The sequence below is a fragment of the Ascaphus truei genome, chromosome 5, assembly GCF_040206685.1.
Source record: "Ascaphus truei isolate aAscTru1 chromosome 5, aAscTru1.hap1, whole genome shotgun sequence".
NCBI lineage: Eukaryota > Metazoa > Chordata > Amphibia > Anura > Ascaphidae > Ascaphus > Ascaphus truei.
This window is the reverse complement of record NC_134487.1, coordinates 62916055-62934310: the sequence shown is the minus strand read 5'-3', so window position 1 is coordinate 62934310 and position 18256 is coordinate 62916055. Positions and strand designations below refer to the sequence as shown.

At 41.7% G+C, this 18256-nt stretch overlaps 1 protein-coding gene across 7 annotated transcripts in view; it reads left to right on the top strand.

Moving 5' to 3' along the window:
• The first annotated feature begins 12085 nt into the window (after positions 1-12085).
• Positions 12086-18256, top strand: part of PTPRZ1 (protein tyrosine phosphatase receptor type Z1) — a 213986-nt gene continuing 207815 nt past the window's right edge. For 4 of the 7 annotated variants that reach the window (XM_075599930.1, XM_075599928.1, XM_075599931.1 and 1 more), the window contains exon 1: positions 12091-12381. In XM_075599930.1, the coding sequence (XP_075456045.1) occupies positions 12324-12381 (58 nt within the window). In that variant the 5' untranslated portion in view covers positions 12091-12323. Of the gene's footprint in view, positions 12382-18256 lie in introns of all 7 variants that reach the window. The other 3 variants (XM_075599926.1, XM_075599932.1, XM_075599933.1) reach the window with 3 other exon arrangements.

The following is an 18256-nucleotide window of genomic DNA, read 5'->3' as shown; positions in this document are numbered from 1 at the left end:
AGGGTATCAATGTGCATCCCGAATGTTAAGTGGGAGTCAAACCATAAGCCCAGGTATTTAAAACTAGTGACAGGTGTTATATATATTTAATATATATCAAATGAAAATATCACTTGTGAGCACATTTACATCTTAGACAGGTCTGCAACCCTGCTTTTCACCATTATCACCTAGCATACAGTGCTTCCACTGCAGCAAGGGATTCTGGGAAAAGATATGCAAATGAGCACACACTGTCACATTTTGCTTCAAATCCATTTTGACAAGGACCCTTATAAACTTATGCTCGCTGCATTACACAGCTTTTCAGCACAGTGGTTTAAGATGCATAGCCAGTAAACCTACCCACAGACAGCTGTTTCCACCTTTTGGGTCTCATCAGTGTGATGCTGGTTATACTGGCATTGCAATTTGAAGCTTGTGTAGGTTTCCACCACATTGGATAAGGTATAGTGGGTGACAAAGTGACAAAAAAACTTTAAGATATATATATATATATATATATATATATACATATATATATATATATATATTTGTGTGTACATACACCTTTCAGGAAATCTCGTGCTTTAAGTTCTTGCATTGTTACAATCAAATTACAGACCAATTTGTTCCCACTATAAATATTCCGCCAAGGATCCCCATTGTGCTAACTCCTGACGAAGCAAGAACAGTTTGCGAAACACGTAGAGCTAATCAGAGTGGGAGCTCTGCTTGTTGGTAAACATCCATCAGAGACAGAGGCAGCTATCCGGCTATCAGCTCTATGGTGGTACAGTCACTGCGCATTCTCCGAATTTACGATCAGTGGTACCCGGAAGTGACGTCACCCGACCGGAAGTGACGCCCCACATACGTGAGGACGCCAGTGGAACTAACATCACCCAGGCAATTGATCGCATGGAGCAGGTCACTGCTCCTGGGAGACCACCAGACGCCGCAGGCCCAAACCCAACTCCACTTTACGCTTTTTTAATCATCTATCTGTTAGTTACACCACTTGTTACCTATTATTGCCTCCTATTAAAAGGTTTTACACTATTAGGATTGTGTGCTCTTCTACTCTCCTGTCCTTCATTTTGCTTGGCCTGTTCATGCAGAAACTCCTTGAAAAATTGTTCCATTTTTTTTCTGTGTGGCCCCTTGAATGCAGGGGGCATTAGTTCATCCCACTTCAAACACCATATATTACAGTAAGGCTGCAAAGACACGTGGGGGATATGAGAAAAGGCGCTTATTGAACCTCAACACATAGAACAAAAAGAGCATACTTTCAGCATAAACCAAAGCAAAAATCCCGAACAGGGTAGTGCTCTTTTCCAAAAAGGACCAATCTATAGTCCCAGCCAGAGCTGTGCCAGGGCTCTTTCCTCAGAGAACTCTGTAGAGTTCCAAGGTGGGTACATCGCTGGATCAGAGAGAGCCCGGGCTGCTGTGAGATCCAGGATTTTAACCCCTCCTAATGAGCCAACAGAGCCCTGGCTAATTACCTCAGCCTACTCCAAGGCTGGGATTAACCAGATCCCCGCTGGACTCAGCAGCCCCTGTATACATAGGTTTTCCCTGCATAGCTATCGGACATCTATCCTGTCACAATCTCATTGTACTATTGCTCCAAACAACTCCTCCCCTAACTGCTTCAAAACCACTCTCACCGTGGTTAACCGATGCAAGCGGAGTAAAACTGTTTCAAAACTGATACAAACCACCTTAATTCATTGACACATTACATCATTCTTGGACGCTTGAAACTGTACATACAGTATCCTCCACACAGCAACTACACTGGCCCTTGTGTATTACTTGAATACCACCTCACCATGTTGCCAGGAAACAGTGAAAAGACCTGGGTATCAAGTCTTAGCAAGCTCAGAGGTCATTTGCTCCAATATGTGATCAGTGCAAATATGTAAATTAAGTGATCCTTCTGGTTATAACGTGAGGACATGGTAGATGTGTTCACAACGCAAATGATGAGAGGATGATAGGATCTTGTCATTTTAAGGTGAGTTATTTGAAGTAGAGTTTTCCCCGTAATTAATATCTGAGATTTGTTTTGTATTACTGTAAAGGTTTGTAAATTGTAGTGCCTGAGAGCAAACTCTCAAGTTGTTTTTATTAAATAACAGTTAGCTACTGTACTAGACATAACATGTTTTTTATTTATTTTTAAATGACGTATGTAATGTGCTTTGAGGCTGGGATTTAAGGATTATAATTATGTTCCGCCCTCCTAAATCCGAAAACTATCATAACATCAGCTTTTGAGGAAATACAGGAGCTCAAAACAGATAATTTTCTAGTTAATTTGTACACTCAACAGAACATTTGTAGGGAGTGGTTTAATCCATTTGAGTACAGCTAAAGTCAAGCACTCCAAAGTAAATAGCAATTCAAGTTGGTCAAGTCAGTCAATTTAATGACTTTGAGTTAAAACCTCATCCAATGTTTTGGTGTACACAGGTGCGCCAACGAATATTCTAACACTTGCCTTAAACTTGCCTTGGAAAATCTGGGTTTATCACCAACAAGACCCAAGTATATGCTGGGTACATGCTACAACATTTCACACATTTCTGCAGAGACTAATGGCCCATCGGATTGACACAGCAGGGGTTCTTGGCAGTCCCATTCAGTTTGAATGGGACTGCCAGAGACCTCCGCTGTTAATCCGATGGGCCATTAGTCTGTCTTCAGAAATGTGTGAAATGTTGCAGCATGTACCCAGCATATACCCAGCATATACCCAGCATGTACCTGGGTCTTTTTGGTGATTGCCCCTGATTTGTTTTAGAATAATCGTCGGCACTACAGTACATGCACCTTCATCGGGGTAATTAATCCATTTGAGGACATGAAGTGCATTCATTGCTATGTTTTATGTTACTGTTTTCTCAGCATTAAAGTTGCAGACCAAGCAATATCCTAAATGTGCTATTTTTAAATACATCAGTTCTGTACTATGAGAAAATACTTGTAGCTTTAAAAAAAAAACCTCTGACATTTTTAATGTATTATAATGCAACAAATATTTTTTGTTTCTATAGCAGCCATTTACAAAGTCACATCCCCTTCTTCTTCTGAAACAGGCTCTGGCATACCCCTTTTTGAGCCCCGCCCTCTAGAAGTGCACAAATTGTATCTAGTGACTGCCTGGTCACATTATCTACCCCACAGAATTCTGCATCTTTGGTCCTCTTCTGCTGACAGCCATTTAGTGAACCACCAAGCCTAATCTTCGCTGATTGATCGACAACTTGGCTAATTACTTATCATTGTATGGATTGTATTGATGAACATATTAAAGGGGGGAAAATAAAATAAAGAAACAGCAGCTTGAACTGCTGCTTTAAGGAAGTTTAAAACAATTTACAGTATTTGCAAGTAAATGGCTTATTCTGAGTATATTCATTCGATAACACCTAATATATTTAGCCTAAGAAATAATTATTACATAGAATTCAGGACTGTAATCTCTGCAGGGATCCAACGAAGGTGCTACATCATGATCCCATTGAATGCTTGCTGCGAGAGAGATGTCACACAGGTCATCGTAATATTTAGCATTTAAAATGGATGTATATACAAGGTGAAGGCAATACATGCAGAAAAAAATGGTGTGGCCCGCATAGAGGCCAAAATATATATAGTTTATGGTTGCTGAATGCAAAATGAGACAATAAATGATTCGCGTTTATGGTAACTGTTCTAACCTCTGCTCCACACATCTTCAAAAGTGAAGATAAAGATAATGTCAGTATTATTTCAAAACTGGTTGAGCTTAGCTCATTAATCCATACATGTGTAAGTTAGTGACACATATTGTATTTGTTATTAAAAAAGTTATTTCTAAATATCTGAGTGTTACCTCAGATTCAACATGTGAAAACACAATCATCCCACATCAAATTATACCTTTATGGTTAAAGACTCTACCAACCTCCTCATCATTGGAGGCTGATTGCGACCACATACCATCTAACCTAATCACCCAAAGAGTTAACTCTCATTTTCTTCCCTGTACTGTACTCTCATTTGTGGTGTGAATGTGTTTGTACCTGTAGTTTGTCCACTTAAGTAGTATTGTTTGTTCTCAGGGCTGCCAACAGAAATCGTGGGGCCCGGGACAAACATTTTAAGCAGCCCCCCCCCCCCCCGTGTCGGCGGTATTGCCCACCGCACCTCCCCCCCCATTTCACACCTCACGAGCCCCCATCTCTTCCCCCCCACCCCCTTCCCATGTATTTCTCTTCCTACCGTCTCACCCTCCCGCCTCATATGTATTTCTCTCCCCTGCTTCTCAGTCTTAGGCTGGGTCCATAGAGGGGGAAGCCGCACTGAGCCGTGTGAACGCTCCGCGCTGAGCCGTGCGGACGCTCCGTGCTGAGCCCCGTCATCCTCAATGAGGATGTCTTTAGAGGGGGCTTTGCGAGGGTCCGCAGGCGTGCTGAGGCGCAGGGATTTTCAGCCGACAGACGAGACTGTTTCTCAGCGCGCCGTCGGCTGAAAACACCCAATCAGTGCGAAGCAGCGTTATGATGTCGACGCCGTGACATTAACGTTGACACTTCGCGGGCTATTGGCCCAGCGACGTCACTGCCCCGCCTCCCTCCGTCTCCCTATCGCGCATGCTGGCTCGCCTGCCAGTCCATTGAATCGCTCCTGACGGAGCAGGCGAGTATAGTACACACATATAAAAAATACCCCAACATCCCCAATACATATAAGAAATACCCCAACACCCCCAATACATATAAAAAATATCCCAACACCCCAATACATATAATAAATATCCCAACACCCCCAATACATATAATAAATATCCCAACACCCCCAATACATATAAAAAATATCCGAACACCCCCAATACATATAAAAAATACCCCAACACCCCCAATACATATAAGAAATACCCCAACACCCCCAATACATATGAAAAATACCCCAACACCCCCAATACATATAAAAAATATCCCAACACCCCCAATACATATAAAAAATACCCCAACACCCCCAGTACATATAAAAAATACCCCAACACCCCCAATACATATACAAAATACCCCAACACCCCCAATACATATAAAAAATATCCCAACACCCCCAATACATATACAAAATATCCCAACACCCCCAATACATATAAAAAAACAACCCAACACATATAAAAAAATACCCAACACCCCCAATACATATATATATATATATATATATTTATATATATATAAATCAGATTTACCTTGGGGGTGATCTCCTTGGGGATGATGGTCAGGCCGGTGGCTGTGGGGGGGGGGGGGCGAGGCATGCAGGTGCTGCGGGGGGGCAATGCTGCGGGGTGGGGGAGTTAGCGGGATGGCCCGCTCCATGCACAGAGGGGGGGTCGGTGCTGTGGGCCCCGCTGCAGGCACCTGTGCTACGTTGCTGCTAGCGAACGTGCCGGTGTGCTGTGGGGGGTGGCAGTGCTGTGGCCTGCGGGGGAGGGACAATGCTGCGGGGGGGGACACAATGCTGCGGGGGGGACGATGCTGACCCGATTCTGCGGGGGGGGCTAGGGGTGGGGTGGCGGACGGCCCAGTGGCTGCGGGGGGGGGGGGCCGATTCTGTGGGTATGGCGGTGCTGATGTAAAGGAGGGATGTGGGGGTGGCGGGACGGCCGGGTGGTGTGATGGTGCCCCAATGCTGCGGTGCCGGCGGGACGGCCTGGTGGCGGTGCCCCGATGCTGCGTGGAAGGAGGGGTTAGCTGACGGCCCAGTGGCTGCGTGGGGGGGAAAGTGGCAGTGCTGCTGTTGGCCCGGCGGCTGGTAACAGCAGTTGCCAACGGCCCCGCTGCAGACATCTGTCTTCCGATGCTGCTCCCGCGCGCGTCGGGCCTCCCTCTCACGCCCGTGCGCCGGAAGCTTAACCCAACCTACTTCTGGCGCTGCCAACAGGAAGACCCGGCGCCGAGTGCAGTGGGTTTTTTTTTTAATTAACAGGCGCCCGGCAACGCAGGGGCCCCGGGACGACGGGCCCCCCTGACCCACGGGGCCCGGGCTGCCGGTATCCTTTGTCCCCCCCTTTTGGCGGCCCTGTTTGTTCTCCTCTACTGCTATCTCTGATCCAAAATTGTACCACTGTACTGTATATGTTTCTCTCACTTCTCCCCTTCTCCACCTCTATCTACCCCTTGTTTCTACAGAGACCTGCACTCTATTAACCTAAAAGCTTTTGATTTCATTTTGCACTCCTCCGACTAATCTCTCAGCTCTGCTCCAGAACCTGACAATCTGGTCAGGAACTACAATTTTGCCCTATCCTCCTCTCTTGATCTACATGCCCTGCTTTCTCTCTGATGTTCTCGCGTTTCTAACCCCAGACCCTGGCTAAATTCCCAATTGCGCATGCTGTGTTCCTGCACTCATTCCTCTGAACGCCTCTGGAGGAAACCTCACACACTCACAGACTTCCTTCACTACAAGTTTGTTATCCTGTTTCAACTCTGCCCTCTCTCAGGCTAAACAAATGTACTTTTCTTCACTAATCATCACGCACAAGTCTAAGGACGCTTTTATAGTGGCAGCGACAGCATGCACGTGTGAACAACAAACCTCTTGTCTATGAGGCCGCATATTGAGCGCGCAACCGCACACATGATTCTGGAGAAGACACATTTCTTTGTCTTTGCTGCGCAGCGGCCAGGTCATGGCACGGTTCAGCCAAATGGGGGTAAACCGCTCACGTGATGTCATGGCCACGTCTCCCCGTCACGCAAAGCCAAAAATAAGAAATCGCTCTAGCGACAGGCGCACGCGGCACCATGAGCTTGGTTGTGCGCCCACTATAAACACGGCCTAACCCACGCCGACTCTTCTCTCTCTGACTCCCTACTCAGACCATCCTCTGTGCTGAATGTTATCCTTCCTCCATCTCACCTCAGGACTTTGCTGACTATTTCAAGGAGAAGGTGAACATCAGGACATCCCCTCTGTATCCTCTTCCCATCCTACACCTCTTCCTAATAATCCGTCTGCCTTCCTCGCTCTTTTTTTCCGCTGTCAAAGAGGAGGATATATCGTTGCTGATCTCCTCTTCTCTTCTGCCTCTACCACTTGCCACATGGACCCCATTCACTCACATCTCCTATAACCACTTGCTCCTACTATAATCCCTATACTCACACATGTGTAGCAGAGTCCCCCTCCTTACCTCCGGTGACGGAGAACTGCTTGGTTGCCTGCCGGAGCTCCGCTCGAATGGAGGGAGGTTGTGGCGGCGGCGGCGGTGGCCATTTCAGACTGCCACGCATGCGCAGTTGCAACTGGGGTGGCAGCCATCTTTAAATGGCTTCAAAGCCCATAGGTACTACAATCCCCAGAATGCTTTGTGGGAATAGTGCGGCAACCATTTTAGGATGGATCTGCATGTGCAGCCATGGAACTACAAGTCCCAGAATCCCTAGAGGGAAGGACTGTATCACATGGGACTGCCCAGCCAATAGGATTGTAACAAGGGAGGAAACAGGATATCCTCTGTGTGCAGGGAGCACGCAAGCCTGGACGGAGGAGGCAAAGAAGAAGGTAGTGTCCAGGGAACAGTGCTTCCTTTCCTAGGCCTAGATCTTGCCCCCCTAGGCCCCAGTTAGGCCCTGAGCCATACTAGAGGAGTGTTGCAGGGAAGGCCCCAGATAGGACTCTTCCCCTTACTGATATTTCTGCACTGGTGACCGGACGGCCACGTGGTGATCTGTGACCTGGGACCAGCCCTCAGTACCCCAGAACATTCAGGTGAGACCCTCCAGCTGGAGCTCACCTCACAAGGAGGATCAGGACTCTTAGGAGAGAGGGGATTTGTGTTGGAGGCCTCGCTACATGGGACCCGCTCCAACCCATTGCGACAAGCAGCACCTGGGTACTGGAGTACCCAGGCAGGTACCCAACATGCACCTACATCCACAGGGGGTAGCATTCCCTCACATTTGGTTGGGAATTGCTGGGACAGGACACCAGGGGTATTGATGCCACAGCACCCTCAGTACTTTGGGGGAACCACCACGTGTTGGCGCACTGGGTGCATGCTGTGGGTACAGTTATTATATGTTATCTGTGTTAGTATGTGTGTACAGTAAACCTTAGTTAAATACATTGTGCGGTGTATTACTTATTATTGTATATCAGTTCCTGTGAGGGGTTATCCCGCCAATGCTGGGAACCCTCAGAGGTGGAGGCGCTGCACGCAAAGAGAAAGAGCTCACCCTGGCTCCCAGAGGCGGAGGCTTAGGCCTTCTGTTGTGAGCAAACAGGTACAGCAGCATGCATAGTTACCCGCGTAGTCACCTTAGGCATAGGGAAAGGGGGCTACAAATGTTTAACTCATCCCTCAAATCAGATACCTTTCCCTACTCCTTCAAACATGTCACAGTTATACAATTACTTAAAAACAGCAAGCTTGTTTTTTGGGCAAGCCCAAGCTTGCAAGCCTGTCTTTCTAACTATTGTCCTGTCTCCCTCCTGCCTTTTGCCGCTAAACTCCTTCAATGACTTGTATTCTCTTGCTTACTCCATTTTCTCACCACCTATTCTCTCCTAGACCCTCTACAATGTTGCTTCAGCACTGCTCACTCCACTGAAAAAGCTAATAACTAAAAATAATAATAGCTAAAATAACTAATCCCCTCCATGCTGCCAAAGACAAGGGTCATCACACTCTGCACATATTACTTGACACCTCATCAGCATTTAATACTGTGGACCACCCTCATCTCCTTCAAATTCTCCATACTCTTGGTATCTGTAACAAAGATCTATCTTGGATCTCCTCTTACCTCTCCCACCATACGTTCAGTGTCTCTTTTGCTAACACCCACCCCCCCCTTCTCTATCGTTCTCTCTGTTGGAGAACCCCAGGGCTCAGTCCTGGGACCTCTTCTCTTTTCACACTCTCTCTAGGTGACCTAATCAAATATCTTGGGTTCAAATATCACCTCTATGCTGATAAGACACACATTTACTTTTCAACCCCTGACCTTACACCTGCTGTACAGACCAAAGTTTCTGAATGTCTCTCTGCTATATCATCCTGGATGGCCCTCCGCTGACTTAAACTTAACATGTCAAAAACGGAGCTCCTCATATTTCTTCCCAAACCTGGCCCTACTACCTCCTTTTACATTACTGTTGGTTGCACTATCATACACCCAGTAGCACAAGCACGCTGCCTAGGGGTCACACTGGACTCCTCTCTCACATTCAAAAGGTACCTAAACCTGTCATTTTTTAACTCTGCAATATTACAAAGATATGCCCTTTCCTCTTGCTCGACTGCTAAATCTCTGACACAGGCCCTCATTCTCTCCCATCTTGACTACTGTAACTTCCTGCTGTCCAGCCTTCCTGCCTCTCACCTGTCTCCTCTACAATCTATTGTAAAACATACAGGACACCTGCAAGCTCATATTAAACCCCCAAATTAACCACAACATATATATAAGCATATAAGTGTCACAGAGGAGTGCTACTGAGCATGGCAATATATATTTAAAACCAGAGACAGAACATGAAACACAGACAGAGCTCAGTACACATCCAGTGAAACTTATACACCGTACAGTGCCTAAATATATATGTATAGATATCAATTAAATAAAATGGTCTTTTAGTTTAACATTTTGGCCAAAGTGTTGCAAGCCCCTGAGCCACTACACGGTAGACCACATCTCAAGGGTCCCTAACACTAATATAAATTCTTAATAACCTGTGTATTACCAGGAAGAATGATTTATAATAAATCTGTCAAAATTAGTTGCATAGTTCTAAGTCTGATTGAAGCTTTTATTAACCTGTACATTACCAGGAAAAGCACTCTGTATTAGATTTGTCACAATCATACTGCAAGCAAGCAAGATCCCCAGAGAGTGGGAGATGCTATGGAGTGAGCTTTTAACCATTTAAATGTGGGAGGGGGTGAGCTTCAACAAGATAGGAAGCGCCACCTTCCAATCAGCTAAGACCAGCTGAACAATAATTGTAAAACATACAGGACACCTGCAAGCTCATATTAAACCCCCAAATTAACCACAACATATATATAAGCATATAAGTGTTACAGAGGAGTGCTACTGAGCATGGCAATGTATATTTAAAAGCAGAGACAGAACATGAAACACAGACAGAGCTCAGTGCACATCCAGTGAAACTTATACACCGTACAGTGCCTAAATATATATGTATAGATATCTATTAAATAAAATGGTCTTTTAGTTTAACATTTTGGCCAAAGTGTTGTAAGCCCCTGAGCCACTACATGGCAGACCACATCTCAAGGGTCCCTAACACTAATATAAATTCTTAATAACCTGTGTATTACCAGGAAGAATGATTTATAATAAATCTGTCAAAATTAGTTGCATAGTTCTAAGTCTGATTGAAGCTTTTATTAACCTGTACATTACCAGGAAAAGCACTCTGTACTAGATTTGTCACAATCATACTGCAACAAGATAGGAAGCGCCACCTTCCAATCAGCAAAGACCAGATGAACAAGACATTCCTCTGTGACACTTATATGCTTATATTTATGTTGTGGTTAATTTGGGGGTTTAATATGAGCTTGCAGGTGTCCTGTATGTTTTACAATTCTTGTTCAGCTGGTCTTAGCTGATTGGAAGGTAGCGCTTCCTATCTTGTTGAAGCTCACCCCCTCCCACATATAAATGGTTAAAAGCTCACTCCATAGCATCTCCCACTCTCTGGGGAACTTGCTTGCTTGCAGTATGATTGTGACAAATCTAATACAGAGTGCTTTTCCTGGCTTTTCCACCTTTAAGATCCATCTTAAAACCCAACTCCTTAACGAAGCATACGGGTAGCTCCGTAGCTGATACTTTACACCTCATACATCGACATTGGTCCCTTGCAGACGCACTTACCAGAACACCTTCCTACTGTCTCTGTACGTTCTTCCAACTTACTCATTAGATCGTAAGCTCTTCTGTGCAGGGGTTCCTTTTCCTATATCTTACTTTTATGTCTGAAGCGCTTCTTCCCATTATTATGTGTTAATTGTATTATTTGTTATTTATATGATTGTCATGAGTATTACTGCTGTGAAGCGTTACGTACATTAATGGCGCTACTGTATATAAATAAAGATATACATGCAGATATATATATATAGATACAGATATATATATATATATATATATAATATATATATAATAATACTGAGTTCACTTAACTCAGTATTATGGTATAGCCTATCCCATAGCCTCTTTGCATTCCCAGTTAAATCAGCCCCACACTGATGAGACCCATTAAGGTCGAATCAGCTGTCTGTGGGTGGTTTTCTGGGTATGCACCTTAACCCTGGCTGTGCTCAAAGCTGTGACCATGCAGCAAGCTTAAGCCTATAGGGAACCATGTTAAAAATGGTTTTTGAGGCAAAACGTGACACTGGGTGCTCTTTTGCATGTCATTTCCCAGAATCCCTTGCTGCAGTGGAAGTGCTGTATGCTGGGTGATAATGGGGAAAGGCGGGGTTGCAGACCTGCCTAAGACATGCAAATGAGCATACAGCTGTATTTGTGTATATGCAGGAGGCAGATGCTTGTCCCATAGAGAATATGGGAAGGTCCCGTTGGGAGGACCGAAACGTTGGCGGCCTTGTGTTACTGAATACACTTTTTTGATACCAAACCTGCAGTGTGCTGTCTCTTTTTGGCTATCAGGATACCCTGGTCTCCATTTGTCTCTCTCTCTCTATATATATATATATGCAAATATAACTGTATGCTCATATATATATATATACACACACATACATAAATGTTGGTGCCTTATATGTGAACATGAATGCAATGAAAACGTCATGTAGAAAAGGGAGACTTTGCTAGCACCTAAATGAATAAAACTAAGCTTAGCAAATGTTGTTCACTATAGGGGAATACACAAAAGTCTGAGAATAATGAGCACTGAGGTTACAGACGTCTGGCGTTCTTCTCTCAGGCTTCTCCAAAGCTCTCTGTTTGTCCAAAACTGCAGCAGTAAAGCTTTAAACCTGCACCAATCAGCTTCTGGGGGTGTGATTTTCTGCCAGGTTAACCCTATCCGCCTATGAGGCTGGTCTAATCTGCCTGCAAGGCAGCTCTTGCCTGGGAAGCCCTTTTCATTGCTTCTTTTTCCTTTTGACGGTGGATCAGAGCAGGGAGCCTTGGAGAAAGTCCCAGCCATGAAGCACTGCTAGAAGTGATACATTCCTAAGGAATACATCTCTCCTCTGGATCTGCACTGCCATACACAGCAAAAAAAATAACATCCACATTCATTGAAAATCCTACAAAGACCTAGAGATGTTAAATCTACGCTGCTTTCTGGCTTCCCTTCAGCTCCTCTTTATCTGTCAAGTGGGTAAGTGATCATTTGAGCATAAACGAATCTCCCTGCAACAAAGAACTAGGATGTGTAAATAATGCTTTGGGGAAATGGGTCCTGGGCACAGTGTGAGTTCTGCCTGCACCATGTCCATGGTGAGATGCTACAGTATGTGATCTTATTTACAGTAAAGGTGGGAGCGTGATTGTAGTGTCCCTGATATGTCTTCAATTGCAATCATGCAACTAGACAGGTTTGTTCAGATTGTCAGAGTTAACCTTTGGAAAGTGTATGTGCTAGTAGCTCAAAGAAACAAAGGTGGTCAAATGCAACACTCGTAATGTCAATGCAGTGTACAATGGATAAGGATATAATATGATTGCCGTGCACTGGTTTTCTAAATGGTACTGCACATTTTTCCTGCATAACCTATGTTTTCTATAGTTTAGTAAAATAGCTTTCTTCTCTTCTTCACAGTATAAAAATAAAGGGTAATATTGTTATAGTCACTGCACAAAGGATCTCTTGGATAAAAAAAATTGTTCAGAAAATGTATTTTTTCTCCATTTCTAACATCTCTCATATACAGTATATGGTACAAGAATAAAGTATATGATTCCTGCATCATCAATGTGTGTGTGTATATACAGGAGAGAGAGAGAGAGAGAGAGAGAGAGAGAGAGAGAGATACACACACTTTGATGATTTTAACAGTATATATATATATATATATTCATATATATATATATATATACTGTTAAAATAAGCCAACCGTGATCTTTTAACAGTACACTGAATATATTTAATTGAATTGTTCAATGGCTGATAGTGTGTGGTGAAGATAAGGGCAGCACAAATTAATGATACCATTTTATACTTTTGCTGTGTAATTGCAGCACCAGCAGCCTTAGCTGCAAAATGGTCATACTGTAAGTGCAATCTTCCTTTGTTATAACACCTCTGCTTCCGTATGAGGATAAAGTACTGTATAAGGTTCATGTACCCCACAAGACACAGTATGTCTCTGATGGGCTAACATTGGCTGTTTCTCTTTTATAGCATCTCTCTACTACAGTATTGAAATAAGGGATATTCCTGTGGTGTTCTCACAATGTAAAGCTGCTGTTAGCTCATGGGCTCCAAAAGAGGGCCATAGGCAATCTTTCTGCTTGATTCACTAACTAACATGAGCACTTTTGTGTGTGCAATCACTGTGTACATAAATAATTCTTCACCTATCCCTCCAGTATATAGAATACAAATCATGTACAATACAGGAACACTGTAACAATCTGCTTGCAGTAAAACCATTCACTGATCTTACTCTACTTGACCAATGGTAAAGCTGAAAGTCTTCTTTTCATCATGTAGTAATATTTGAATGAGTCCAAGTTTGCTAAAGTACTGTAGATTTCCAGTGTGGCTATGGGACTGTATGTTTGTTCTTCAAGCAATGATTTGGCAGCAATTCCTTCCAGCATTATTACAGCTATCCAATTGAATGACAAACATCAATTTCATCCCTGAATCATGCATCCTTCATTGAGTATCTTTGTTTTATCATATTTTTTTCTTGATTATGAACTAATACTACTGTTGATTCAAATGATAAAGGATCATATTAGTATAGTAAGAGGCAGTTAATTAGGTTGTGTACTGTTGAGTGTATGCTATTCTGCTCCAGTGCATTGCTTACCATTTAATTATTCCTTCCCTGACATACAGTAATTTACTAGCAGCCGACAACCTCTGTTCTTTTCATTCTCGCCATTCTCTTTTCTATGCTGATGATCATGTTTAGACAAAGACCTAAAAGATGATTTTGATGTTCAATGCTGTAAAGAGACCTACTGTACGTACTAAACATGCATCTCCACTAAATGAGATCCCTCCACTAAAGCTCCATCTCACGCAACAGGTTTTAATGTTTTTATATAAACACTTTTGTTAAGGAATATACAAACCCAATACTAAAATGCAGTTGTCTTCAAAACCAAACCTGACTATGAAAGCTGTGTTTTTTATTTCCAATACAGCAGTACATTGTAAGGTGGGCGGTTTACATTTCAGATAGAGTATATACATATGGGCAATATATATATATATCACCTTCAGTTCTTGTTGGACCATTGCAGGATGTATTGTAGGCCTCCCCATTGAATATATATGTATGTATGTATATATGTATTCATACTGTATCAGAGCAGGTACCGGCACGGTCATGTGTTGCTTCCAGTTTTGTTATAACACATCTCCCAAACTATGGCACCTCACCATGTATCCAGTTGGGGCGTGCAATGTCCTACTGGCATGTATGATGTATGACATGCATGATATGTATTATGTATGCATTCAATTGTCACCTACGTAAAAGATCTACATACAGTATAGGGCTAGATTAGTATGATCACTACACATACAAAAGTATTTTATAATAAATTATCACATTTGATTATATCTTCTTTGAGTTCTCACTCTTTATTTCACATTATTTTACAATATTTAAGGTCAATATCATCCACTGTTTACATTAATATAAATAATACATTGCACTTTTATAGCACAATAGATCACATAGCGCCATTGTATACAGTATATATTTTTTACAGTATGTATATCTTTATTTGTATAGTGCAATCCATGTATATAGCGCTATGCAGTAGTAATACACGGGACATAATAGGAGACATAAGCAATAAGCAGTACATACATAAAAGTAGACATTAGAAGACATATATATATATATATATATATATACACATATATAGAGCAAGCAGGGGAGAGAGATTGTAAACTCTTCAGGGCAGGGACTCTTTTTCTAATGTCTACTTTTATGTATGTACTGCTTATTGCTTATGTCTCCTATTATGTCCCGTGTATTACTACTGCATAGCGCTATACACATGGATTGCGCTATACAAATAAAGATATACATACTGTAAAAAATATATACTGTATACAATGGCGCTATGTGATCTATTGTGCTATAAAAGTGCAATGTATTATTTATATTAATGTAAACAGTGGATGATATTGACCTTAAATATTGTAAAATAATGTGAAATAAAGAGTGAGAACTCATATATATATATATGCAAAAAAAAACAAAAGAAAAACAGGCGCACTCCTAGTGTATTAAAGTATAAAAAGTTTTATAGGACTGTAACATTTAAAAAACGCACTCACAAACAGAGTAGAATAAAGAGCATGTATGAGATAATACTCAATCGCCTGAGAACTGCAGGGGTCCATGCCAAACGTCCCGTTGATGCCACCTCTGGTGTATACGATGATGTAGCAGGATGTGAGAACGCTCCAGGAACCGGATGATGTCATTCTCAATGTCCCATGTAGAGACTTCCTCCGGCTACAAATCCTTCAGCCACTACTACTCACAAGTCTTCAGTGACGAAAAGCGTAGGGCGTTTCCTAAAGCAGCGAGCTTGTAGCTGATTTTATTACACATGAACCGAGAGCCTCATTTGCGGCTGTTGTGAATCTGTATGGGGTTGCCGTTGTTCCGATTACTGCGGTTGTCTGCTGGTGAGCAGTAGCGGCTGAAGGAGTTGTAGCCGGAGGAAGTCTCTACATGGGACATTGAGAATGACATCATCCGGTTACTGGAGCGTTCTCACATCCTGCTAGATCATCGTATACACCAGAGGTATACACGTTTGGCGTGGACCCCTGCAGTTCTCAGGCAATTGAGTATTATCTTATACATGCTCTTTATTCTACTCTGTTTGTGAGTGCGTTTTTTATATGTTACAGTCCTATAAAACTTTTTATACTTTAATACACTAGGAGTGCGCCTGTTTTTCTTTTGTTTTTTGCAGATATCTTTGGGATTTGGTGATCCTTATATTCGGGCTGCAAGTCTCCGGTGGATTTTGTATACTTGTGGACTCTAAGATGTGGACTGGTTTTTATATATATTTGTATATATTTTTTTATTTTATTTTTTCTTATTTTTGTATTGCTTTATTATATATATTTTTTATTGTTATATATTCCAGATTACAATTTACTATGTCAGTTGCTACATGTACAATTCGCCTTTAGGTATTCATTGGTCATATAGCTTTATTATTCCAATCTGTCTGATACAGCTGATCATAATTTAAATCAGTTATACGAAGGCGCTACTCCAATCTGTTTTTGTCTCTCTCTATATATATATATCATTAAAAAAAATAATATATATATATATAGTTATACGTTACCGTTCCGAGGACTGGTAAACAAGAGACAGCACTCAATGTTGAAAATCAAAGTGTATTAGTGATAGCAAAAATACATCCAGAAACCCAACGTTTCGGTTCTACAGAATGGGGCTTACTCAGGGGGATACAAAAAATATCTGACTATATATATATATATATATATGTTTCTAGGGTAAGAATCCTTTTATATGTAGATCATCCATAATTCTGCAATTGTTTAAAGTAACTTTATGAAAGGTATATCATATAAACAATTTTGTTTGCTCAGAACTATCCTAGTCTGTTGCTTAAAATATCTATTTAATAAGTTTAATGTAATACATATTTAATTAATACACTTGTTATATATTCCTGTCACAAAATACAACCTAGTACATATTATGCTCCAGGCATACAAAGTGCTTGTCTCAAATAACTTAAATTTGGACACTGTACCTAGTGAGTAGAGAAATAAAGTTTCTTAGGGTCACCTCAAGCAGGCACTGGGATTAGTACTGGATTACCCTGCTTCAAAAACAGATTTTTGTTTTGCTGTATAAGAATAAACTAAAGATTTTTCAGCAACCCATTTTTTCCATTCAAGATTGCCACCATGGTGTCAAATAATGATTATCTACACTTTGTATCATAATATATATATTTAGAATTCTGTATTTAAAAAGATATGTTATTTTTAGAACACAAAGTCATTTGAGGAATGGAAAAAAAAACGTATGTTCTTTCGGTCATTGCATTAAATGCAGTTTGATATTTTTAGTCCCACCACAATTCATTTCCAACCTGACACATGAAAAGTCATAGTGGTGGCTGACCTGCTGTTATTGTAGTTCAGTTCAATGGCTGATATTGTATGATGAAAAGAAAGCCGGCAGCACATCATTCATACAGATACTGTACAGTGTTACTGATCCCAGGGCTGTCATCAAGAAACATGGTAACTGTTTCAATACTGTGGTGAATTAGTCTGTTATTTGAATTACGCAAACATAAAATGTAAAATGAGGTTAACCAAAGTGACTGTTAAGTATTTATTGAGTGCCCCAGTTTTGTAGATAGGATGGTAATCAATTGCTTTGCAAGGTGATTGTGCATCTCATGTTTTTAGTGTTTATGTAATTTTTCTTTGTTTATATCGTATTCCTTGCTGGGGAGGGGCCTGATACACTGTACAGTATAACTGTTCTGTGGGCACACTGTACAGTATAACTGTTTTCTGTAGGCATACAGGCACTGACAAGGGTGACAGTGTATTATACAGTACTGTACATGCTACTTCACAGAGTACACACCACTCTACAATGTGCCCTATCAGCACAGATTGGTTGAACTTGCCATGTTATGTTATGTTGTAACCAACATAGGCGATGCAAGGTGTTTAAAGTGGCAATATAGTTTGCTTCTTTTGTTGTTGTTCAATAGTTGCAACAGTTGCTTATCTTTAAGGAAATGCAATTACCTAAACTGCCAATCGATCTATTCTCCTGTGATCGATTGACAAACATCCTGCTTCCGCGGGTTCACAATATGACTGCCTATTTAAAAAGAAGGGCTGTGCCTTTGTAAATGGTTGCTATAGCAACCCAAAGAATCTTAATACATTAAAGCAGCAGTCCAGGCTGCCATTAAAAAAAAAATATATATATATATATATATATATATATATATATATATATATATATATATATATA